Source organism: Malaclemys terrapin, chromosome 3, assembly GCF_027887155.1.
Source record: "Malaclemys terrapin pileata isolate rMalTer1 chromosome 3, rMalTer1.hap1, whole genome shotgun sequence".
Lineage (NCBI taxonomy): Eukaryota > Metazoa > Chordata > Testudines > Emydidae > Malaclemys > Malaclemys terrapin.
In genome coordinates this window covers 54,018,859-54,043,753 of record NC_071507.1, presented here as the reverse complement: position 1 = coordinate 54,043,753, position 24,895 = coordinate 54,018,859, and the positions used below count along the sequence as shown (strand labels likewise).

Below are 24,895 nucleotides of genomic sequence, written 5' to 3'. Positions count from 1 at the left end.
TAGCAGCTCCACAAACTTGTTGCTCTCTCACCCGAAGCAGAAGGTGCCATCATTGCTTCCCATCACTAATTGCCCACTTGCCTTGCAGTCAATGGCTGCTTCCAGTTCGCTATAGTTTTACGGCAGTAGGGTGGACACTACATAGCACACAAGTATTGCATTGCCTTACACTTTGGGATAGATAACGAGAGACACCAACGATCGGATTGCTCACTCAGGTGAGCAAAATTTCTAGACAGAGCTGAAAATAAGAGAGCAGCAGTGTGGACAGCATTTAGTAGAGATGGCAAACGAGAAATGTCCTGCCCAAGGTACAATTTTCAAGACAAAATAAATACATCATTAGCAAGCTAGATGCGAGGTGTGACCCAGCACTGAAGTTAAGGGGAAAGAAAGATTTGCAGAGACGTGGTGAGAGTGTAAAATAAGGCACACTGTCAAATCAGAGTATCCCCCCCGCTTCCCCCGCCATCAGAAAAAACTCTCTCGGGCCCAGCTCCCAGGTGCCACTGCTGCACCAACAGCCCATTTTGAGAGCTCACTATTCAAGTGGCAGACTTCAGCGATAACACCCTCTCCAAACAGGGAGTCTTCTCTTGCAAATTAGCAAGTAAACCTTTTTTAAAAAGCAAAGATAAGGCAACCATAGTTTCTATTATCCACTAAGGCTTAGTTTACTTGACAATATTTTGTCAACATGCAAGCTGATGGACCATAGCATGTTTTGTAAAGACAATGAAGTATGAGCAACAGGCAGCCTCACTACAAACTACTCTTCAGTCTTTGCTGTTATTTTTCTTGGTACAAATTAGTCAAGTTTTACTGTCTACTGCAAACACAAGGGTTTAATGAATTACTTAATTACTACAGTACAAGCAGAATGTTGGCACTTACCCTAGATAGATGTAGGTGAAAAGGAACAGCAGCATCAGTGATGAAAGAATCAGCCAACCGTGGATAAACTGTTCAATGGAAAGACAAGAGAGTAGTTGACATGACTGGACAGCTTTTTCTTCATAGTGTAGTGTTGTGTGCACCAGTGTTGTCAGGGACTCACAGGTTGCCAGCCTTTGACAGTCTTCCTCTCTTTCCTTCAATACCCAATGCACTCCATAGGGAAAGGAGAGGGATCCCCCTGGACTATCCAGTTACCTCAGCCTCTCTCTATTCTTATCTTTCTTTCCAAGCTCTTTGAGCATGCTACCGGCACCCTGCTGCTTTGGCTTCCTCGCCACCAATTCCCTTTTGGATCCACTGCAGTCTGACCTCCAACTTCTCCACAACACTGAAACTTCCCTAGTTCAACAAAAACAACGAGGAGTCCTTGAGGCACCTTAGAGACTAACAAATTTATTTGGGCATAAGCTTTTGTGGGCTATAACTCACTTCATCAGATGCATGGAGTGAAAAATACAGTAGGTTCCATGGTTCAAATCACCAATGACTGGCTCCTCAAAGCCAGAGGAGGGCTCCTATTATTTGCAGTTATCCTGATAAGTTTATCTTCTGCTTTCACAGCTGATTACTTCCTCCTTGGGCTTTCACAACTGTGCTCAGATTGTCCTTCCGCCTCCACACCTGACCTCTTAGTATGTTCCCCTCCTCTCCCATAGCCTGTTGATGTCCCCACAGGGTTCTGTTGATCGTTCTTTCTTTCTCCCTCTCAATCTCTCTCCCTCCCACTCCCACCCCCACCCATAAATGAAATCGAACATCTCTTCCAGGGCAGCCTGCTGCCACTTTACACAGCAGGACAAGAACTGAATTTGCTTTTTCCCCTCTAAATACTCTCCTCTTCCTCCCCCCCACCCCACCCACCACAGACAACTCCAAACCAATCCTCACAGCCAGGAACTATCCACTTCCTCAGAAAGCTGGCCTCACACTCTTGAAAAAGAGGAAACTGATGGGACAGTGCAGCTATATCAAGACATCTTCATTTGCTAATATCAGTCAGGACAGAGTTTAAACTCTGAAACCTCTTCACTCAAAGATATAGGAGTCAAGCCAAAATGGAGACTATAGTACAAAGCCACAGACCTTTAACTTATAGGAGAGGATAGCTGATGGGGGTAGAAAAATCCACAAGTTTTATTAAATAAACTCTGATTAACCTGGAGCCTAGACAGAGCACTTACACAGCTCTGTTACATGTGAAATGTACTTTCTCAAGTACTTAAAAAATTCCAGAGACTAACCATACTTCAAAACCAACTGCAAGAAATGGAGACCAAAAAAAAAAAAAAAAATGCAGTTTCCGTTCAGTGCAGAACTTTGACTAAAACTCAAACAGCTGTTGCATAGTCACACAGGGTGTTACACAAGAGTGGAGGAGATGGGGCATGCTGGTTTTGGTTTTACTCTCTACCAAACAAACAAATCTAGCTATGAGCTCCCAACAGTTAAAAAATAAAACCAGCATCAGTTTAGTTATCTGTGAATGCCCACTGGCTGTGAAGAAAGATGATAATAAAGTCCATACCTGCTGGTAATAGCTACTCTAAAAGGAGATTCCCATTATGTGTAAAATCTAGGAGAACTACTAATGCAATACCTATATGTCTCTCACCAACACACAAGCCCTCTCAAAACTAGTTTGGGATGCTTTCGCCGATTACTATATGACTTATATTTTGTCCAGCATAAATACCTTACCTTGTAACAACGATATTTATACAGCACAACTAGGAACACGGTCATCACGATGATAACACTGATCATTATGATGGTATTCAGCACGGAGTTCAGGAGACGCTGGCCCACTGAAGGTGTATCTTCACTGAAAGGAGTGTAGATCCTGCAGAGCAAAGAGACGTAACGTCGCAGATAGGTACATACTATGCTATTATACCGCCACCAAAATAAACTGTGTCCTCCAACGTCTGTGTGCGACTCCCATGATCACTGGAAACCCAGCCCTAATCCCCAGAGTGTGCTTAGAGAGCACCCACAGCAGAGAACCCTATGGATCACTAAGGGAAGAGACCATCAACTTCAGCATCTTTATTTAAAAGACTTTTCATTCTTTCTGCATACGGAGGACTCTCCAGACCACTAGTCATTTTTGTTGCTTGTCTCTGGACCCTTCTGTTTCTGCTGTACATTGTGTGTGATAAGGTTAAGATTGCACCATTGATTTCTAGAGTCTCTTGTTTTTCCACACATCCTAACATTGTTTACTTCAGCTATATTCCAGGGAAGTGCTAGTCCCCTTTTAATCCCATTATGAAACATCCTCCAGTCATAGGCGCCGACTCCATAGGTGCTCCGGGGTTGGAGCACCCACAGGAAAAAATTGGTGGGTGCTCTGCACCCACCAGCAGCTCCCCAACCCATCCCCACGTCCCAGCTCGCTTCTGCTTCACCTCCTCCCCTGAGTGCACCACCGCGTCCTGCTTCTCCCCCCTCCCTCCTAGCGCTTGTGCCGTGAAACAACTGTTTTGCGTGGCAAGCGCTGGGGGGAGGAGGAACGCGGCGCGCTCGGGGAAGAGGTGGGGGCAGGGCGGGGATTCGGGGAGGGGTCCAATAGGGGCAGGGAGTGGGCAGAGTCGAGGCAGGGGGCACAAGCACCCAGCCGCACCAAGGAAAGTTGGCGCCTGTGCCTCCAGTCCCGTGTTACAGCCCCAAGAGTGTCCTCAGTCACGGTCCTGGTCAAGAGGGCTGGATGGAACTCTCTCTGTGCCTATTAACATGAGTCTTTAAAAGCCACAGAGATCACTCAGCAGTGAGAGACACTTTTCCATCCATCCATCCATCCAAGTGTGCTATGTCCCATTTGCTGCCAGCTGGTGCAAAAAAGGGAATCCAACTGGAGTTCCTATAATGTGGTGGGAAGCAACCTCACCACAACTTCTGAGACAGCCAGACTAAAATCAGTTTAAGTCCTATCCAAGTGACTATCCTAAAATCAGTGCCCTTTTCCCACATTGGTTTGTAACTGGTACATTAGGATCCATTCCTGTCAGATGAACTTAGTATATTTAGCCCAGTTCAAAAGAATAAAGTCTTTGCCTGTTTACAGATTTAGTTTTTAACTGAGTGGGTAAAGGTTCTCATCCCAGTGTGGAAGGCCTCTAGGTATACACATCTCTATGTATATGGACACAGAAAGTGTTTGTAATGCATGAGATCACACACACACACACACACACACACACACACCCACCCCTTTTAGGAACCTACTTACAACTGCCCATTTTTCTCTGTGTAGAAGCGCACTGACTTTATGGTGGCAACGACAACAATCATACACAGCGTGACAGGCACAAAGAGCATGATCACATGCTTTGCTCCATATTTCAGGGTCAGTTCCTCCTCTTTATTGTCCACAGCAATGTCTCTTACTGGAAGTCCTGAGTCAGAATTACCGCTGTCAGCATCACTAGGGCTACAACTGCTACCAGTATGTCTCTTCTGTAAAGAGAGGTTAAAGTATGCATAAGACCCTCTTTATTTTCCATGCAAAGCATTCACTCATTAGATTTCCTGGTGACACACAGTCACACCCTATAGAATAGCAGAAAGCTCTAACTACGTGGAAGTGAACATGGAAGCCCCATGACTAGCGATGCAAACATCACCTGTGTCAGACATGCTATGAACTGGAAAATAAAAAAAAATTAAGTCTAAAGCATAAACATCTGCAGACATTTAAAAATGGGGAGGGGGCAGTGCACACAATTGGAATTGAAGGTAATTCCAGCTGAAGGGTCTGATGCCCAGCCATTTGAATCTGTTCTCTCAGCAATCCTGTCCTTGCATTAAATGGTTGCTTCACTATTACTTGCATAAGATCCTATTTAACATCTGTTTTGTTTGCCCAGTACTGAGGAAGCTCTGGAGAAGAGCTCAGGCAGCTAGTTTTGCCCTTTAATTAAACAAAAAGGAAGCTTAGAGAGAACATCCCTCAGGAAAGTCACGGGTATCAGATCATGCTTAAAACTCATAGCTCTAGCAACTGGGAGGGGAGGGGCATGAAGAGACAGGGAAAGAAAAGACTACTGCTGTTATTTAAGAAATACACAAACTGCAGTACCTCTGAAACGAGGTCTGGCCAACTCTGAGATACACTGGAAGCCACTAAGTGATCTATTCAGCAGAGCAGCAATGGCATCATACCACATTTCCTCTCTTTCTAGACGCAGTGCAGACCTACCCTGTACGTCTGCGTTTCTGCTGCTTCTGGTGCTTGCAGGCCATCCTGGTAGGAGGCTGCAGGAGGGCTCTCCACTGATATCAGTGATGTTCTCTCATTGCAGGCTTCCTCTTCACTGTCTGAGCTGTTCATGAACGTGATCATCATCAGTCTCTCATACAGTGCCTAGAAGCAAACCCAACAAGAAGTGAGAGATAAAACATTAAAGCCATGATACAAACTAAAAGCCACAGACATCAAGTTGGAAATCTAAGCAAGAAGTACACTTGTAATGGGGATATCCTGGCAGGGGTTGTGACTACATAGTTTAGTACAACATGATAAACTCGCACATTGAAAAATGCATCATGCTCTAGATGAAATTAGATAGTGGTTTGGGTTTTTTTTCTGTTTCGTCTTTAAAGCTGTTGGACAGGGGAAGTGAAATTCAGGGCTGGATTAGTAGCCAATTGAGAGTCAAGTCCTCTTTTTAGCCACAGTGTGCATAGCTGCTTCAGCTGTTCTCTCCTCCTTACCACAGTGCCTTGACTTTGAGACCGAAGAAAGACCTCTAAGGGTTAGACAGCAGTTCATTTTCCATGGCCCAATCAAAGCTTCACCTCTGTCAAGTGCCAGTCATGAGCGGTCATTTGTCTGCTCGAAAGGAGACTGTGTCCAATGCCCACAGGATAGATCAATAAGCAGCAGCCAGACATAGGTAAATTTTTGGTCACTAAGAGCCTGGGCTACATTTAAGCCAATCTGTTGAAATGTAAGTACAGTAAAACGCTGTGTTATCTGGCCCTGTACCAACCAGAAAGCTCTATAAACTGGCATTGCTAATCTTCATAGAAAGTTCAGTTTATAGTCTGGTTGGCGCAGGGCTGGCAGGCTCCCTACCTGACTGCGTGGCTCCCTGGAAGCGGCGACCTGTCTCAGCGTCTCCCAGCTGGAGGTGTGGCAGGCGGCTCTGTGCACTGCCTCCACCCACAGGCACTGCCCCCACAGCTCCCACTGGCTGCAGTTCCCGGCCAACCGGAGCTGCGGAGCCAGTGTGCAGGGCAGGGTCAGCGCGCAGAGTCGCCCGCCATACCTACACCTAGCAGCAGCAGCAGGGACAGGTCGCCACTTCCAGGGAGCTGCCTGAGATGAGTGCCACCCGGATCCAGCACTCCAAAACCCCTCCTGTACCCCAACCCCCTACCCTGAGCTCCCCCCCCCCCCCCGCACCCAAACTCCCTCTCAGAGCCCACACACCCTAATCCTCTTAGTTAACTGGAATTTTTTTTACTTACTAGCACTCCTCCATTCCCCCAACATGCCTGATAAAAAAAGCTTTTACTGTATCTAACAGCCTTATGAATTTCCTAGGGAAGTATTCCCCTCCCACACTAAGCATGTAAGAAAACTAGTTTCTTGGAAGAGGAGCCCTCTCTCACTGTAAGTTAATACAGCTGGGACAATGTTGGTTGTTTCATAGAGAAAGAGCAAAACACTTGGAAGGGCAACAACTTGGAGTTTAACAGCACAAATCTCATCGTTTTGGCCGAATTCCATACGCTGCTACTCAGAAATAGCAAAGTGACAGGGAGAAGAGTCAAGAGGAACAACTCTTTATTTTATCCACTGGAGAGACTAGGTGCACTGCTATTGCGTGCCTGCATTAGACAAGGATGTTAATCCTAAGAATGCACCTACTTCACCCCTCACATCCCCATCAAAGAGGCTTTTAGACTCCATCAGGTTCAGGACGGCTCTCTCCCAGGAGGTCCTGCTGTTTGCACCATGAGTGTGAGAGAGTCAGGACTTGTTCTGTGACTGGCCAAGTCACTGAACTTCTCTGTACTTCCACTTCAGGTTTAAAAGAGAGATTCCCTATGACATTTATAGAGCATTTAATCCAAGGATCTTGACAAAGGAGCCCAACATGGCCCAAGAGGCAGATACTGTCTCCCTTTTAAACCTGAAGTGGAAGTACAGAGAAGATTTTCTTTCTGAAATTATCTCCCAAGTGAGATACTCTTTCCAGAAGAGTCTCCCCTACTTTCCCTTCAAAGCCTGAAGTATCAGTGCAATTCCTGCATTATCGATAAAAGCAATACAGTTCAGAGGTGGAAGAGATGGTAGAAGCACTTAGTCTTGGGCTACCTGCTTCACAATAATGTTATGTTCTTGCTCAGTAGAATAAAACCTAATGACCCAAGCTCTCAAGAGCATACTCTCACTTTTGTGCCTGCCCATCTTGCATGTGCAAGTCCCTTGCTGATGGGTGCTTATCAGACAATTGTGAGAGAGTGCATATGCACTCACATTTCTTGAAAATTTACACCCAAGCTTCTAGAAACTAGGCAAGTTATGAAATAAATGAAGTTGAGTCTTTAAAGGCAAAGTCAGGCTTGTGTTGTGTAAGCAGCCATCCAGACACTACATACTTCTGAATCAGTGAAGGGAGAACAGGCTAGGTAACACATGCCACCAGATCATAATAAATATTTAGCCCTCTGACCACTGTAGCTGAGATGGCACCACACAGCTTCTGTATATGCCAGAGAACCAAGGGAAGAGTAAGAGGCCAGTCTCAAGCAGTTTGGATCCAAATTTAGGTTTTACATAGCGTAAGTATTGTCAGGAATGTCCCTCCCCCCCCCCCACCCCACCCCCCCCACACACACACGTGAAAGCCAGTTATTTGGGTGTGAGCCTTCCTCTGCAGTTTCTACAACCTGAAGAACACAATGTGATGCTACTGCACAGGACCCAGAAAGGGACACCAAATAGCCTGTTTTCACTAGCAAAGTTGTGCCAAGTGCAGAAGATAAACAAACAGCAGAAGTAACATTTACATTCTCAAAATGTATTCCACTTTCACTAACCTTATGGGTTGGCAGTTTCAGTAATCTTAGGGATAGCAATACAACACAGAAGGACATTTTGTATTTTAAATCAGGTTTTAAAAAAGCTTGACAGCATCTCTTTGAAAGGGGAATAAAAGAAACCATGGAGAAATGCAGAGATGTGACAGAGTAATTCTATCCCAATCATGCTAATAAGGTCAGACCAAGCCATATAGTTCTACCAATCCCCCCTTCCCTTGTTCATTACGTTTTGTGTTAATAGTATGTTTGTTTAAAGTCTCCGACATCACAATATAGTATTACAGTGCCTGGTCTAGATCCTTACTAGCAATTGACCCTTCAATTGACCCTACTCTCAGAGATGATCAATTCCATTCAAAGCCAGAATGGTCCCCATTTCCTTTCTGCATCATCTTCCTTATGTGAATGTACCCCTTGAGGTTGGTAAATAGTTCCAAAATGGGGACAAATAAGGACATTCACACCCCTTTTCCACAGACTTTGGCAGTCAGCTTCTCCAACACTGCTATTTCTTTTAACAGATTCTAAAAAGCTGTGCTCTGGACCATCAAATTTCAGGTCTAGCCGCTCAAGCACAGTCTGCTACAAAACATCTCATTTGTTCAAGTGAGCGCTCCTTCAGAGCAGTAAGACTTTAGGATCCAACTTTTTTTTTTTTTCCTTCTCTCTCTCTCTCTCTCGTATTTGTTGAGCATGGTCAGCGTGCTTAGGTCTATGCAAAGCAGAGGAAGACAAGGCCCCTGGCTCAAGGAGCTCACACTTCAAACAGAAATACAACACGATGGAGACACAAAGCACCAGCTGACCAGGAAAAGGATGTCAAATTAGTACAGTTTGTTTCTATGCCACTTTGACTGGTGGATTAGTGCTGACAGGCCTCATGGAAGCAGTGGACTATAAGGAGGTATATATGAACCAAGAGTGGATTCCTGGCTCCCAAGGACGGCGAAGGAATTCCACTCGACAGGAAGCAAAGAAAGTTTCTTCCATAGAGTCAGATATATTTGTCCATTTTACCAAATGGAAGTTGCGTATAGACAATGAGTTTTCCTAGGCTGGGGCTGGGAGAAGGAAAGACGCTTCAGGAAAGGAAATCAGTAAAGAAAGCAGGAAAGGTTGAGACAAACAAACACACTTCCTTTATGGCGCTAGTGATAGCAGCTTTCAAAAAAAAAAAAAACAATGTAACAAACAAACGCAGGTTAAGTCTGCATTTTCATATTGTTCAAACAACCCTTGAATATGAGCCTCTGAATAAAGTGAATAAGGAAGGGCAACACCAGTTTTAAATATGATCCTAATAGTTACCAAAAAAAAAAAAAAAAAAGTGAAAAATAAATAAATAAATCACATCATTTTCTACTTTTCCTCTGTGGAGCCAGGAGTTGTTACAATTCTCTCAATTTATATAAAAAATTGAGAACAGAGTCAAGAGGCTGATCCTGCAGACTTGTATGACAAAAGTGAAATGGAATGATGACCCCATAGTACTAAATAATTGCTATTAGTAAGTGACAGAGATGGGAATTGAACCCAGTAATCCTGGCTCTAACTCTCCTATCTATTTCACACAGTGGATCAAGCGGCGTATCGCTCCACTGACTTCAACAGAGCTGAGGATTTGACCCACTGTGTCATTATCCCACTGCAACAGGTACCGTTTTCCTTGTAGGCTTATTCCACAAGACCACATGTTAAAGCTCCCTTGTATTGCACAAGAGTAAGTACTGTATCCATTGGAAATGAAATACAAGATCAAGATCAGATAGATAGAGCACAGAATCACTGGTCTACTCTGGCAGGAGATTTATTAATTGACTTGAAAGTTCTGAAACCTACTTATACAGTTCTCTTTGGTGGTAATTAGGTGAGGAGGCCTATTTTTTCTAGCTATGTTTAGCTCAAGGGGAAAAAGAAAAAAAAAAACTCTGAAGCAACAAACAGATTTTCCTTAAAGTTTAGGTCACAAGGGTCACTGCTGTTGGTAAACACACCAAACAAGGAGGGAGGAGTTAGTTTTTAGAAAATAACCGGGAAAACAAATACAGAGGTGATGTTACTCTTACAAACTCCACGCACAAAAATAAGCCTCACCTATGCAAGTCACCAAAATGACACAAGGTTCACAGTAAATTGTGTAGATATTCAAAGCATGATACTGAGTGATGCCTGGGTCCCTCTTCAGCAGGGCCTGATTATATCCATGTCCTCCACTGGGCTCCCTGGGGTTGGTTCCTTCTTGATTAGGAGATACTACTACTTGTCCCGACTCCCAACCACCACCCACTTATGGCACTAAAATGAGATATCAATCATAGTAAATTGAGAGCTTTTCCCGCCAACATGGCTACCATCGCTTGTTGGGGGGTGGTTTAATTATGTTGATGGGAGAGCTCTCTCCGGTCGGCATAGAGCAGCTACACGAGCTATCTTACAGCGGCACAGCTGCATCGGTACAGCTGTAAGCTCTCATGTAGACATGGCCTTAATGTTGATGTTTAAATCACCACCACGAGGCATCCGAGTTCACCTCGGGCAGTTCACACCTCTCAGAGCTATTGTTACAGGCACAGTGGACTGGCACAGACATCCCTGCTTCAGTTACACTGTTACAGTTGTTTCTGAGCCCTAATAAGAGGTGATAAATACTGTAGGTGTAATGCTATGTAAACCATATGCCAACAGCAACAGTCAGCTATCTCTGAGATGAATGGTGGCAACCAACCAGCATATTTCTAAAGAGCCAGGAGAGGTGAAATCTTGGCCTAGAATGAAGTAAATTTGTCTACTAGGAAATTCTGTAAAGATTTTTAAACATCCAAGCAGAGCAGATCACACTTAATTTTAGTGACTCAACCAAAGGTGCCCCACCCTAACCTTCCCATTAAATCATACACAGTACAGAATTCATCTGCCTTGGAATTAAGAAGTCAGCTCTAGGGGAGGAATGTTGGTCTTGTGGTGAAAGCACTCGAGTGACACTCAAATTCTGGGATCAGTTCAAAGCTTTGCCACAGAGCTTCCAAGATGATTTCAGGTAAGACACTTCATGTCTATAAGCCTCTGCTCCCTATTTGTAAAACTGGGACAACAATGCTTCATTTCTCTCACCCTCTGTCTTGTCTATTTAGACTGTAAACTCTTCAGGCACCCAGCCAACCATGCAGTAAGACTATCCCTGCTGTGGTACAATGGACTCCAATAACTTTTAGGGTCCCAAGGTATAATAAAAATATTTTGCCATCATCATCCATCCATGGATTTGGCTCTGTGGTTCCAAGGAATCTAAACATTTCAGTCTTGTTGCTTTGACCAAACATGCTGCCCTTCAGGCGAAAAGTCTGACAGTTTTGCTGCGACAGATAGGATATGAATTCAAATATTGATAAGATGAATGATGTAAGCACGAGTTAGAGCAGATTTTCCCCATCCTCCTCTACCTCCCTCTGTACATTTTTAAGAGGGCAAAATCCATGTCTCTGATCCACAGAGCAAACTCTGCCAGCTGTGGCAGTCCACTCTCCCTACATGTCTGGAAATTCCAGTGTGAGAGCAGAATGTAAGAGTAGAGATCATGTAAGTGAAAAACGTCCACCCTCAAGTAGGGATGCTAGAGGATGCATATGGATATCTACAATAGTTCCCTGAAAGTTACTGCAATTACCACTTACAGAAAATGGGGATGTTGCCAGGTAAAACTGTCACTAGGCATCATGGGAAACCTTCAGGCCTTCCCCTTCTGGAAGGTATACCCAAATTCAGGCTCTCAATTAAACACGTCTCAGCCATGCAATAACTCCTTAGCTATAGCTATGAGCTAGCTTTCTTTTTGCAAAGATTGCTGGATTTCTAATGCCAAGGACGTCTCACTTGTCTTCATCTTAGTGTGATCCACAGCAACATTTTCAAAGCCGGAAGTTTATACAACATTCATATACAGCTTGGTCACCACAGCCAGTAACAGAGTCTGTCACACAAAACTGTCACTACATCATGTTACCGGATTGCAAACGGGCGGGCTGCTAGTAAGCGTATCGGGTGTTGATTCACACTATGAAACATTCTGAGAACCATGTGCCAGAGAATTTTTCTAGGCCATTCATTTGAGGATCACTAACATTCATTCCAAAATACCAAATGGTAATAGTGATAAATATTTGAAGGAGGAATAATAATCGTGTATCTTATCCACAAGAATGTATCTTGGGCTCATCTCTACAACTACGGGCAAGTTACCTATGGTTAAGTCATAGTACTAAGAATATCAGAGGGGTAGCCATGTTAGTCTGTATCCACAAAAACGAGGAGTCCGGTGGCACCTTAAAGGCTAAGATTTATTTGGGCATAAGCTTTCATGGGTAAAAAACCCACTTCTTCAGATGCCTGGAGTGAAAAATTACAGATGTAAGCATAAATATACTGACACATGAAGAGAAGGGAGTTACCTTACAATGGGAGAACCAGTGTTGACAGGGCCAATTCAATCAGGGGGGCGGGGGAGGAAGAGGGATGTGGTCCACTCCCAATAATTGATGACGAGGTGTCAATACCAAGAGAGGAAAAATTGCTTTGTAGTGAGCCAGCCACTTCCAGTCCCTATTCAAACCTAAATTAATGGTGTTAAATTTGCAAATGAATTGTAGCTCTACAGTTTCTCTTTTTTTTACCCACGAAAGCTTATGCCAAATAAATCTGTTAGTTTTTAAGGTGCCACCGGACTCCTCATTGTTTTAGTATTAAGGATCAGGACCTGGGTTTTAATTCATTGCTCCGCCTCAGTCTTACCCTAGGACAGGGATCAGCAACCTTTGGCTCATCCCTCGGCCCGTGCCCCTGCGGACGTGGCAAGTAAACAAACCAGCCTGGCCCACATGCCAAAGGTTGCCGATCCCTGCCATAGGACCTAGCAGCCAGCCACTCAATATATTCATATCTCGTTTTCCTTATTTAGAAAATAGAGACAAATGCTCACCTTTCTTACAGGGGAGATGTGAGGCTAGATATCCATGGAGTGCTTGGAGATCCTCAGACAAACAGTGCTTAAAAAAAAAACGTTCATGAAAAAGGGACTATTCAGAAAGGAGCAATGTTAACATCAGTTCATTCTGAAAGAACTAGTATTTAGCTCCAGGGTTTTCAAAAAAATTCCTCTAAAACAATTTGTCCATAGCAGTCTTCTCAAGCCAAAAACCATAACACAAGATTAGGGCATCAGCAACAGAAAATAAAACTAACACCACTGTGAAACTGACTGGGTTAGTTTAGTTCATTGGTTGTTTCAGATCTGAACTAACAGTATAAAGAGTAAGATTTTTAAAGTGGTTACGGCCTTAACCAAAGGTATCTTTAGAAAACAGAAGTAAGGGCCTGTCAATAATGCTTTTAACAGCAAATATGCACAGGGGTTAAGCGCATGGGTGCTGGAACAATTTTTATAGTGGGGGTATTGAGAGCCATTGAACAAAACTGTAAACGCTGTATATCATGGAAACCACTTCCAGTCAGGGGGTGCTGCCACACCTCCAGCCCCCTAGCTCCAGCACCTATGGTTGTTAAGCGTTATGCGAGTCCACATTCTTCCTACCAAGGCAGCGGTTTCACGTTGCTAATGTGTACGCAGAGACAAGGAGCCAACCCCAGCCTGGGACGGACACCAGGAAAGTGCCTAGAGAACTGAGCCCAATAACCCAACTTCAACCACCCCGGCTACGAGGCAGTAGAGACAGGTCGGTCAGCGAAGGGGTGGACCCGGGAGCCCCCTGCAGGGCCGTGACACACTGGGCGGGGTGGGGTCACCCGCAAGCCCCCTCAGCAAGAAGGGCTGTGGGGGACATTACTACAGAGGCCCCGAGCTGCAACAGCAGGACTGCCCCACCTGCCTTGTCCCTCTCGCGCCCTACAGCGCGGGCCCGAGGAAGGGCCCACTCGGGGTACGGGGCGCAGAGACACGGTACCCCCACCCCAGGGCTGGGCTCCTCAAGGCAGCGCCCGAGTTCTCCAGGCACCCACCCGCCTGGGGCCCTGCCCCGCCCCAGCAGAGCCTCTGGCCCGGGCTGCAGCGCACTGGGGGAACCAATGCCAGCTGGAGCCGAGAGCCCAGCTCCAGGAAGCCGATACAAGGCAGAGGCTCCCGCAGCCCGGGGTATCCTTACCCAGCGCAGCGCAGCGCTCTCCCCCAGCCGCATCTGCAGCGCCCGGCTCCGCACCACTACAAGCTCCGCGAGCCCATTTACCCAGCCCTGGCAAAACCCGACCCCGCTCCGCTCCTATTGGCTCCGCCGCGTTCCTTTTCCGAACGCGGATTTAGGGTTAGCGCGTCCTCTGATTAGCCGAGTCGGCTGTCGCCCACTGCCTACTTCCTCCCACCCCGAAGCCTCTCCTCCAATGGAGAGGAGGAGTGCTGAGGACCAACCAATGGGAAGGCGTCGTGCGGAGTGGGCGGTGTTCCTGATTTCCCCAGCTGGTGGCTGGATCATATAAAGCGTGCGAGCGATTGCGTTCTGGGGCTGTATAGGAGACTATTAGCTTGCTCGGTCTAGCGTAGCTCCGGAGCCCGGGCTGTTTGGGTCCCCATGGTTTAGCCCAGCTAAGGAATTATTGCGGTTTGACCCATACTTCGCTTTGAAACGAACGGCGCAAGAACCGGCCAGTTCAGAGGATTTTGGGGTGGTGCGAAACTTTTGGTTCAGTGTTGTCGTTAGTCTGAGCATCTGCTATACTATTAACAGTATCAGCACGTTAGCTCTTCCTTGGCACTGCAGGCTGCCATGTGACCTAGCATTAGCTTTTCTCTTAAAAAAACAAAACAAAACAAAACAACCCAAGCTGTTTTGTTTTAGCAGGTACATAAGTAACTGATGGAGTAATTCACTTCCCATTAGAGCAGGTGGGCTCACTCTCCATAGAACTGGAAGAATTCCCTCTACAGTAAGTCTGACCACTTTCAGGAGATCCTGCAATACTCTCCTCCTTGACAAATTACCTGGACTCTAAATAGCAAGATAGTGAGTTTTAAAAAAAGATTATTCCCCAAGCAGTCTCCTTATCCTGGGAAATGAGAACTTGGAGGAGAAAACTCCATTAAGTTCACCAAGGACCTCACTGTGCAGATTAACTTACATAGGAAATGATTACTAGCTATTATGGTAATTGGCACTATAGTATATCTGCCTAGAGCCCTGTCACCTTGCTTGCCTCACTCTTGGTTTCTTCTGACTTAGGCCATTTCCAGCTATATATCTTAAATGATCACAGTACTGTATGACCGTTTAAAAACTGTGCCCCTTGCTGACTCCTTTGCCTTCTTGGCTTATCTTTCTGGACTAACTGACCCTTTGACTTCCTTTCTTCTGTCCGGTTCTAGTCACCAGAGTAAACAAAGCACCTGGGATTATCAAACTAGGTGTCTACCTCTTCCCAACACCAGCACTCCCAAAGCTGTAGTCCGTCTCTCCCAGGAGGAGAAGGGAGATTTAACAAAGACTACTGCAGTGTTGCCAAATATAAGTGCTCAAAAATCATGAGACAGGCCTCCTAAAAACACAAGATTAAGTTTAAAATTATGAGATTTAAAATAATAATGTGAGATGCTTTTTATTTGCCTTCTGTTTCTTTAAGCCTCTAGGGTGCATTTGGGCTACATTTTCTTATTTCCCCCTGCAACTATCAGAGCTAGAAACTTACTTTGTTTTTTACATTAAAGTTGAGATCCCTGTGTATTCATATGACTCCAGGAGTTGGGGTGTTAAGAAAAATGCCAAATATTGCAAGACTCACAAAATTGCAAAATGGCAGTAGGGATGCCACCACTGAAGTACAAAAAACTGGGATTTCCTGAGCCCATAAAACTGGACAACTGGCGGTGTGTGCTGAGCACCTTACAGATTTTCCAGGACAGGAAAATCCCTTCAAAAAAGGGACAATCCTGGGAAAACCTGGGCGGGGTGGCAACCCTAACTAACAACACTACTGAACTGTGGTCATGTAGGGCTTATCCTGCTTCCCTCCAAGTTTATGTTCTGTCTGTTTATATCTGGTTTCCACGGGGAAAAAAAATCCGCTTTATCTGTGTGTCTCTGTGGTATGTGAGTGAATAATTCTAAGACAATGTGGTCTGTCAGACCCTTTCCTTGAGAGTGCCTGCTAAGGAGCTTTCAGCCTGGGAGTCCCTTCACATGCTATTTCTGAATACATCCCCAGAGAAGCATCTGACCTTAGAGGACGCTAAAGAATCCTTTCTACTAACTGCCCAATCCATATTAGTGTGTGCTGTGGAAAAAGGCTTTCTGCTGCATTTTTTTTTAAACAAACAAATTTGTTCAGTCATTTCCTTAAAGCACTTTTCATAAATAATATAGGGAGAAGTGGCTCTTATGAAAATCTGACAAACAAAACCTCAGTTTTCCAGCGCAGAAGGTCATATTCTCTTTCCAGAAATTATTGTCAGCTGGCTGACTGTTTTTCTAAACACAGAGAGACATTCATAGGGGTTGCCCTCATGGGAGAGAGCAAAAGTTGGCCCACGCTGATCTGTCCTAAACTGTTATAGTTGTCCAGGTATAGGCAGTGAGTCATGGCTATTTAATGTCAGGAGGTATAAATAACAGCTGGAAGCATGATTTCTGATAGAAGTGAAACAGTGAGATGCTACATAGGCTCTCCAGTGGCAATAGGCACAACACTATCCATCAGAATAGCATTAAAGGCCTCTTCAGTTACGTAGATGACATGCAGGAGGATCAGTCTGTGGTGTGAGTTTCTGGAACATTTACTCTAAAATACACAGACCGTGTTCCTCAAGAGCCTTAGTAGGTTTGACATAGCCTGGAAACCTGCAACCCCTCAGGGAAAAGTAATTACTGAAGTGTAACAGGGTGGTCTGCCCATCTAAGGGCCAGGAGGCTTTGGGTCAGTCAGCCCTGATCAACTAGCCTTTCTCTGCTACACCTGTGCTGGAAGTTGGACTTAAGAGGAAGGGAGCCCAGCAGCAGAGAGCTGGCTGAAGGGGAGAGCATAAAGCTCTGGGGGGCCGGAGGAAAGCATGAGGCAGGCAGAGTCCTGTGGAAGGCTTGAGGTAGGAAGGCCTGGGAGTGGCTGCTTGGGAAAGGAGCCCAGGAGGGGCTGAGAGGAAAGGTGGAAAGGAGCCTGGGAAGGGCCAAAGCTGAACCCAGAGTTCTGGGCAGAAGAGTGATGGAATTAGAAGATAGCCCCTCAGAAAGGAGGACCTGGGTCAGTGGGAGACTGGGACAAAGACTTTGTTTTATTTTCGGTTTTTGGACTAGGAATATTCCAGAAGGGGTGGACTTTTGTTAATGACTTAGCTGGAGGGTGAAATCACTGCAGCAAGTCACCTCTACAGCTGTAGTAGGCTGAAGAATGTAGTGGGGAAACTGAGGCAGAGCACGACAACAGTGGGTCTTGCTGTGAGAGGAATGGGGAGTCGTGTAACATCAAGGTGCACATCTTTCTCATACAAACACTGGCAGTCACTGAGGTGGGCCTGCACATTTGTTGGACTTTCAGAACTTTGCATCCTTTTGAACTGCAAACTCTGAGATGCTGACCAGGTGGCAGGCATGGAATGGCATACAGCAGGAAACCCATTCCTTTGCTGTTTCCTTGAATTAGTGTGCATACCAGATGCTGCTGTGTGGCTTCAAATCCAACCTCTCATCCTGAATTTGGAATCCAGCTCTGAACAGTATGGCTGGTCCCTATTATTATAATGGACAGAACTAAAATCTGGATTCAAACACTCCAAGATTCTAGGGACATTTGGGTTTTAGTCTGAACTTTGTTCAGGCCCATATCTACTTTGAAGCGGCACTTGCTGATTGACAGTTGGCTGAATGTTCCCTGATCATCCACGCTGTGCTGATGCATATACCAAGTAGGACCTAATGTTCCACTGACTTCCATATTTATAACATGGCAGATACTGTGGTTATGAATGTCATAAGACAGCAGCAAGCCAAGCAAGATATGAGACCTCAACCAGTTGAAGTGGCATGGGCCCAAGGTCGTAGGGTGGCATGGAGGGTCGGACAGAAAATTTCTCACACCTAGGTCATAATCTTGCAACCAGAGCCACACACTCAGACATTGGCACTAGTGCTGAGGTTTGATTTAAGTGGGACTCTGCACAGGCATAAAGGTCAGCTGGCACAGATTAGATTACAGGATCAGCGACTTACTTAGGCAGAGGTCTGCACGTGCGTATCAAAGCAGTAATCCCATCCAAGATAAATGACGATGCCCAACTAGCAGGGAGGCCAACAGTAATTCAGACCAACCCATTGAACTGATGACACTAAAGATCTAAAATGTTTTAGAACTGATAAACATTACTCTTATCCAGAACCTGTCAAAATATGAAAACCCCACTTAAAGCCCAATGCTCGGAATTGATGCAGCGGTAGGGAAGTACTCAGACCAGCAGTAAAAGTGTTTAGCTCCTAAATTTCATTTGTCATAAAATAGGCATGACTGGGTATGCAGTGTTCTCTAGTTTCTAAATGTTTTGAATCAGTCTCTGCTTTTGTGTTCAAGGCACGTTCTCCTAGCTGCTCCCCACCCTCCAAAAACACCAACAAAAGCCACTGTTTTGCTGAGAGAATATGCAGCGTTGCCAACTCTTGCAATTTTATTGCAAGTCTCATGATAGTTGGTGTTTCTTCTAAAGGCCCAGCTCCTAAAATCATATGACTGTGAGAATCTGTTTTCACTGGGGAGGGAAAAAAAATCAGCTCTCATGGTTGTGAAGAAAAGCTGGAAAACATGACCTGAGTGCACTCTAAAGACTCAAACCAGAAGGCAAAGGAAAAGAACCCAAACTGTATTTGCTGGAGCTCCCCCTAGTGTTCTGCAACAGCATTGAACCTAGAAAGTCTGAGCCTGATCCACTGTTGTCTTAAGGTTTCAGAGTTTTGCAAACTGGACACCATCAAATTAGGCCTGAATAAAGACTGCGAGTGGATGGGTCATTATTGTTAATTGAATTGTCTCGTTAAACTGACCTCCCACTTGGTATGGCAACTCCCATCTTTTCATGTGCTGTGTATTTATACCTGCTACTGTATTTTCCACTCTATGCATCTGATGAAGTGGGTTCTAGCCCACGAAAGCTTATGCCCAAATAAATTTGTTAGTCTCTAAGATGCCACAAAGACTCTTTGTTGTTTTTGTTGTCTTAAGGCTCCTTGATCTGTCTTATTTCCCCCCCCCCAGCCCCTCTTCCCAAACAGTATCCCTGGCACAGGCGATCCCTGCAGAAGCCCAGAACCACCTCTGTTCCTGCTCTCCCCTGCAAGAACCTCTACACCATGGCTAGGGCAATCCTTAGAGCTTGTGGCCAAACCAACCCTTGGTAGCTCCAGGATTTGGGATGTGCAAGCTGCCCTCTCTCCATTCCTGCTCTGGGTTCTGCACGCACACAGGATGAGTTCCTTCCCACATGCTTGCTTTCCAAGCACGTGGGAGAATGTGCCTGCTAATCCACTCCTAGGTGTGCAGGAAAGGCAAGTGCCACATCGGTGCAAAAGGAAAAGCCCTTCCATGAGGACTCTGGGCTTCCCAAGTTGGAAGGGAAAGGGGTGGCCTGCAGCTCTCACTGGATTGTCACGCCCTGCCCAGACATGAGGGCCACAGCTACGCAAACTGCTGCAGATGGTCTGTGGTAATTAATGCTGTTTTCCCTACATGCTGTGGACCCTGCTCACCCAAGAGACTTCCTGAGGCACCAGGTGGTTGAGGAAATCCTGGAACCATGAACAGCTGGAGAATCCAGTCAACAGTAGGGAGGCAAAGCTCATCCCTATATAAACTCCTTGCTTACTCTGAATCCCCTGAGATTTCAGTGTTTGGGGACAGAGTCCTATGTCTCTTCTGAAGGGGCTTGGGGAGCAAACCCTACTTCCCCACTAATTCCCACTCCTCTCTGCTGGGTATTCCTGCAGAGGTGAGAATAGAGGCCACTAAACAGAGTGCAGGGAAGTTTGTTAGGTCCTTTGTGTGTGTCTTTTTGTTTGAGGGCAAGTGTATTTAGGATTAAGATAAATAACTATTGCTGTAGAAGGTTCTTAGACACGAGGACCGCAAGAGTGGACTGGAAATCAGACAACATGGAGTTGATAATGCAATATCACATTAATTAATACTTAGCACGCATGAGCTTCTTCCACCAAAGGATATCAAAGTGTTTTGCAAAGGTGAACAAGCCTCACTTACTGATATGGAATCTGAGGCAACTGGCAAGGCTAGCACAGGGAGGTATAGTCTGGCCCAAGGCTCCTCTCCTCTCCTTGGTTTTTATACCCTTTGGATACTTATAAACATTCATGTCTCTACTTTAGCCAGGCTACAGCCAGGGCCGGCTCCAGCTTTTTTGCCGCCCCAAGTGGTGAAAGAAAGAAAAAAAAAAAGAAAAGAAAAACCCAATTGAGCCGCCGCCGAAGAGGAAGAGAGGGAGTGAAGGACCACTGCCGAATTGCCGCCGAAGACCCGGACGTGCTGCCCCAACAACGGATGGACTGCCACCCCTTTCTGTTGGCCGCCCCAGGCACCTGCTTCCGTCGCTGATGCCTGGAGCTGGCCCTGGCTACAGCTCACATACCAAGTTCCTTTAAATGATCCTCACAGGTCAGCCCTGCTAGACCAGGGGTTCTCAAGCTGGGGGTTGGGCTCCTCAGCGGGTCATGAGGCTATTACATGGGGAGGTCGCGAGCACCCCAAACCCTGCTTTTCCTCCAGCATTTATAATGGTGTTAAATACACACTCAGAGGCTTGCTATGTGAAAGGGGTCACCAGTACAGAAGTTTGAGAAACCCTGTGCTAGACCCTCTAGTTTCACATAATGGAATGAATCTGTTTGGGACACTGTACCCATTACAGTGGTTCTCATTCAAATAAGAGCCATCAAGGCAACACCATCTACACCCTGGCTGCCCACCCTGCTTTCTGCATTGAGTTGATCTTGGCACAGGAGAGTGTCTTGCCCTCAGTTTTACTAATGTAAGGTGTTAGTAACAAAGCTAAGGATACTTCTACTAGATCATTTCTATCCTTTAACTCACAGCATGCGAAATGAAGTCGTCAAGTTACTTTTGCCCTTCCCAGAACTGTTTTGATTCCCATCAACTGTTTTGATTCTAAGAACTGTAAGAGGCTCACTCATGGGAACTACTGGCTGAGAGAGATATTTTTGTTTTTTAATGTGACGCCCACAGCAAGACTTTCTGCAAATTCTTGAATATTTTGTTCATTAGTAGGACATTAACCAGATAGTGGCGTGTCTGAAATTTGGACAGAAATCAAATGACTCCTTCAGAGGTCAATGTCATAGACTGGAAAATCAGTATTGTCCCTCTGAAGCTTTGGGATTCCTCTTGGCTTTGCCAATTTAAAGACAAATCCTCTTTACCTTAGTTCCAGTGAAGCTGACAGGATTATGCACATGAGTAGGGCAAGCAGGATTTTGGGCCCAAGCCTGCTCCAACTGAAATCAATGGCAAAACTCCCATTGTCTTTAATCGGAGCAGCATCAGCCTTGGGATAAAAGAAAGGACAAGTTTTAAAAATATACACTATGCAAAAAAAAGTTCTTAGGAATGATTGAGATGAGATCCATCCTTCTCAGGTGGGATCTGCCTGGTCACAGTGCCCTCTGCGCACAGAAATGGAGGGGAGGATCTGGACCTAGGAATTCAAGTTATCCGTTAGTATTCATCATATCTCTGGGTAAGCCTACATAGCAGCTGGAACGGGGCTTCCCACACACGCAATCCTGCCCAACGCCCTGGGTACATACTCAAGCAGCGAGCCCATACTGTTGTGGCCAACCTGCTATTTTTAGCACACTAGCTCTGCTCAAGTTAGTGTGTGTCTGTCTACTGGCACTGGGAAGCAGCCTCCCAGTTGCTATGTAGATGTAGTCTCTGCGTCTGGCCCTTTGTATCCTATAAGAGATCCTTAGAATGCACACTAGGGGGCAGAGGCCTTCTGTGTATGGATTTCCATCTGCGGCAGAACCTATTGTCATACACATTACTGCTTTGCAGTCTGTTACCTTTCATGACTGTCTCTGAGGTGTATTTTATCAAACATATGTGAAATTCATTGACTGCTCTCCTTTATGGGGAGTTTATCTGTAAAACGGCTCTTGCAAAATTCCTGGCACTATTTAAAGCTATTGTTTTGAAATTGCATTCCGTTTGCCAGATTCTGATATGCTAGTCAGACGTGCCTAATTCAGCGCTCCATCTCTTTTCTAACCTTTCTGCTTTTGTCTGGTGCACTAGATCTCACCAAGATTTCTCAAATAAACCTCATCTGAAGGTTCTTTCTCAGATGCACCAATAAGCATTAGAACTGTGTTTATAGTAGCATCCAATTTTTCTGTGTCTCACCTTTTTAAAGCAGCAGGTTCAAATGACATATCCTGTCCACATTAGGGCTCCCCTCATTGACCCAGTTCAGCAAGGTCCTTAAGCATGTGCATAACTTTAATCATAAAGTTGCCCTATTGACTTTAATGGTTGAAGTTATGCATGTGCTAAAGTACCTTATTGAATCAGGCCTGTTGGTACCACTGGTGGTGAAGCTGAACTGATGGTAGGAAATCTGAGCTATCATTTTGTTTTTGTGGGGGATATTTTGACTTTTATAAAATAACAATCTGGCCTTTGATTTTAATGATATTTGCTTCCCCTCTCTGAAGTTCACCTACTTCTCCACGTTAATCAGTGGAATTCCTTTGGATTAAATGTCATACTATTTCTTAGACTCTGTCTAAACACAGAAGTTGCACCAGTCTAACTAGATTGCTTTTTAAGCCAATTAATGAAGCTGGTGCAAACCCCTGAGTAGCTGCTATTTTGATTTCACAGTGACTTATTTTGCTTAAGTTTAAAACTGTTCCTAGTCAATGTAAACTAAACCAGCTACGCCTAATTTAAACTGAAATAGGAGTGTCTACAGAGGTACTTGTACTGATTTAACTAAATCAGTTTTGAGTCATGCTGTTAGTTTCCCCTACGGTACCTTGAAACTGTAGGAGAAACAGAACCAAGAAGATGTCTTTATAAAACAGAGGTTGAATGGATGCTTTAAGTGCAAAAGTCAATGCAACCTTAACAGGAGTTCCTACCTGCTACCACAATACAAACTTAAAACAGAAACTGGAGACTCTTCTAGCATTTTCACCATAAGACACTTTACTTATTGTTTTCCCATGTGATGGACATGATCACTTCAAGAAGGGCAAACTAGCTAATTAATCTTAACATCTGTGGTTGTCCTGGATACTTGAAAGTCTGACACTTTACTAATGAGTTGCATACCTCCTTTCATGGTCCCCATTTATTATTTTTCATAAGTGCAGTAAGGCTGGACTATTTCCATTCCCAAAAAGCTGGGCTATATATTTCACCTAAATCTCCTTAGTATTGATGTGTTGTCACAATGATATGACTGCAGCCTTCATACTCAGGCCAATATGTAAGAATTTGCACTTCTATAGGGATTAAACTGTACACACATTCAGGCTGAAATTCACCCCTGTGCAGAGCACTAGCCCAAGACCTATGCACCACTTAAGCCTCTGAGATGGGGATAAAGAGGGACTTCGCTTCGGCAGCACATATACTAAAATTGGAACAATACAGAGAAGAGTGCATAGGTCTTGGGCTGGCCCTCTGCCTCGGGGTGAATTTCAGCCTAACAGTTCAGCGTCAGGCCACTCCTGTGTGGCAAGTTATATTAAAATAACTTCCTTCAGTGCTGGGGTAGAACATAGTAGCTGCTTAACAACTCACAGCTGTTAAGGCCAGGGAATGAAGAAGAGTACCATGCTGAACTGAAACTGCTGGGGGCATTTAAGGAGGCAGTATGTAAAGTTAGTGACCTGGAATAGGACTGAGTCAGGACTAGATATGAATGAATATTGCAAATGAGTAAATCACAAACATTCATTTGAATACAACCTGCAAGTCTGCATCCAAAGTATTTGTTGAACCTTTGTATTTGCTTTTTCCCCACATCCGATGCGCAAAGTGTTGTTTGCACAGTCTCAGAGAATGTTGGGTCCTGAAACAACTAATACAGTAGAAAAGACAATGTACTGCAAGCAGGTTGGAGCAAACTGTGACGCTCACATTGTCTCAGTACTCACCACTGCAGTCAGAATCTCTTTACATGAGGGTGGCCTTCTGCATAGCAAAGGTGGGATAGTCTGGTGACTGAGCAGATAACTCACCTGGCTCCTGTCCGGTCAGAAGCTCTTTTAAGACTGTCTTTAATATGTTTGTTCAATGCCTAGCATGATGGAGCCTTGGTCTCCAGGCACTGTTGCAATGCAAATAGTAATAATTGCCTTCAGTAAATAAAGATGGAGACAGGAGATGAGCCCTAGACAATGCAAATATAATGAAGTCTTTCGCCCCAGAATGGGCTGGTGGGAAATGTTAGAAAAGCAGCAATGAGGGAGCGAACAAAGAGGCAATACTAATATGCAAGTGAGAAAAGGATTGGGGCAGTTGTGGGACAATTGGAGACATTCCGAAGTTACAAACAGATTCCAAGCTGAGTGTCAAAAAAGCGGGTTTATATCTTCACTATGTTCAGAAAAAGACAACAAGTGTTGGTGACTGAGCCTCGGACTCTATTCCCAGCTCTGGGTCTGACTCACTGACGTCCTGTGGACCCTGGGCAAGTCATGTAGGCCAGCATTTCACAAATGGCCACTCATTTTGGGTGCCCAACTTGAGACACCTTGACCCTAATTTTCATATGTGCTGAGCTGGCACAACTCTGCATGAAGTCAGTGGAAGCTTTGGGGGCTGAGCACTTCTGAAAATCTGGTATCACAAGCTGGGCACCCAAAAACAGAAG

At 45.0% G+C, this 24,895-nt stretch overlaps 1 protein-coding gene across 4 annotated transcripts in view; it reads right to left on the bottom strand.

Moving 5' to 3' along the window:
* The window catches only part of PSEN2 (presenilin 2), a 61,427-nt gene that overhangs the window by 15,207 nt on the left and 21,325 nt on the right, over positions 1-24,895 (bottom strand). Inside the window, exons 1-7 of one of the 4 annotated variants that reach the window (XM_054024414.1) lie at positions 14,163-14,269; positions 12,983-13,049; positions 5,671-5,896; positions 5,156-5,320; positions 4,187-4,413; positions 2,656-2,797; positions 895-962 (exon numbers count right to left, since the gene is read on the bottom strand). In XM_054024414.1, coding sequence (XP_053880389.1) covers positions 895-962; positions 2,656-2,797; positions 4,187-4,413; positions 5,156-5,302 — 584 coding nt within the window. In that variant the 5' untranslated portion in view covers positions 5,303-5,320; positions 5,671-5,896; positions 12,983-13,049; positions 14,163-14,269. Of the gene's footprint in view, positions 1-894; positions 963-2,655; positions 2,798-4,186; positions 4,414-5,155; positions 5,321-5,670; positions 5,897-12,982; positions 13,050-14,162; positions 14,270-24,895 lie in introns of those variants that run through there. The other 3 variants (XM_054024413.1, XM_054024412.1, XM_054024416.1) reach the window with 3 other exon arrangements.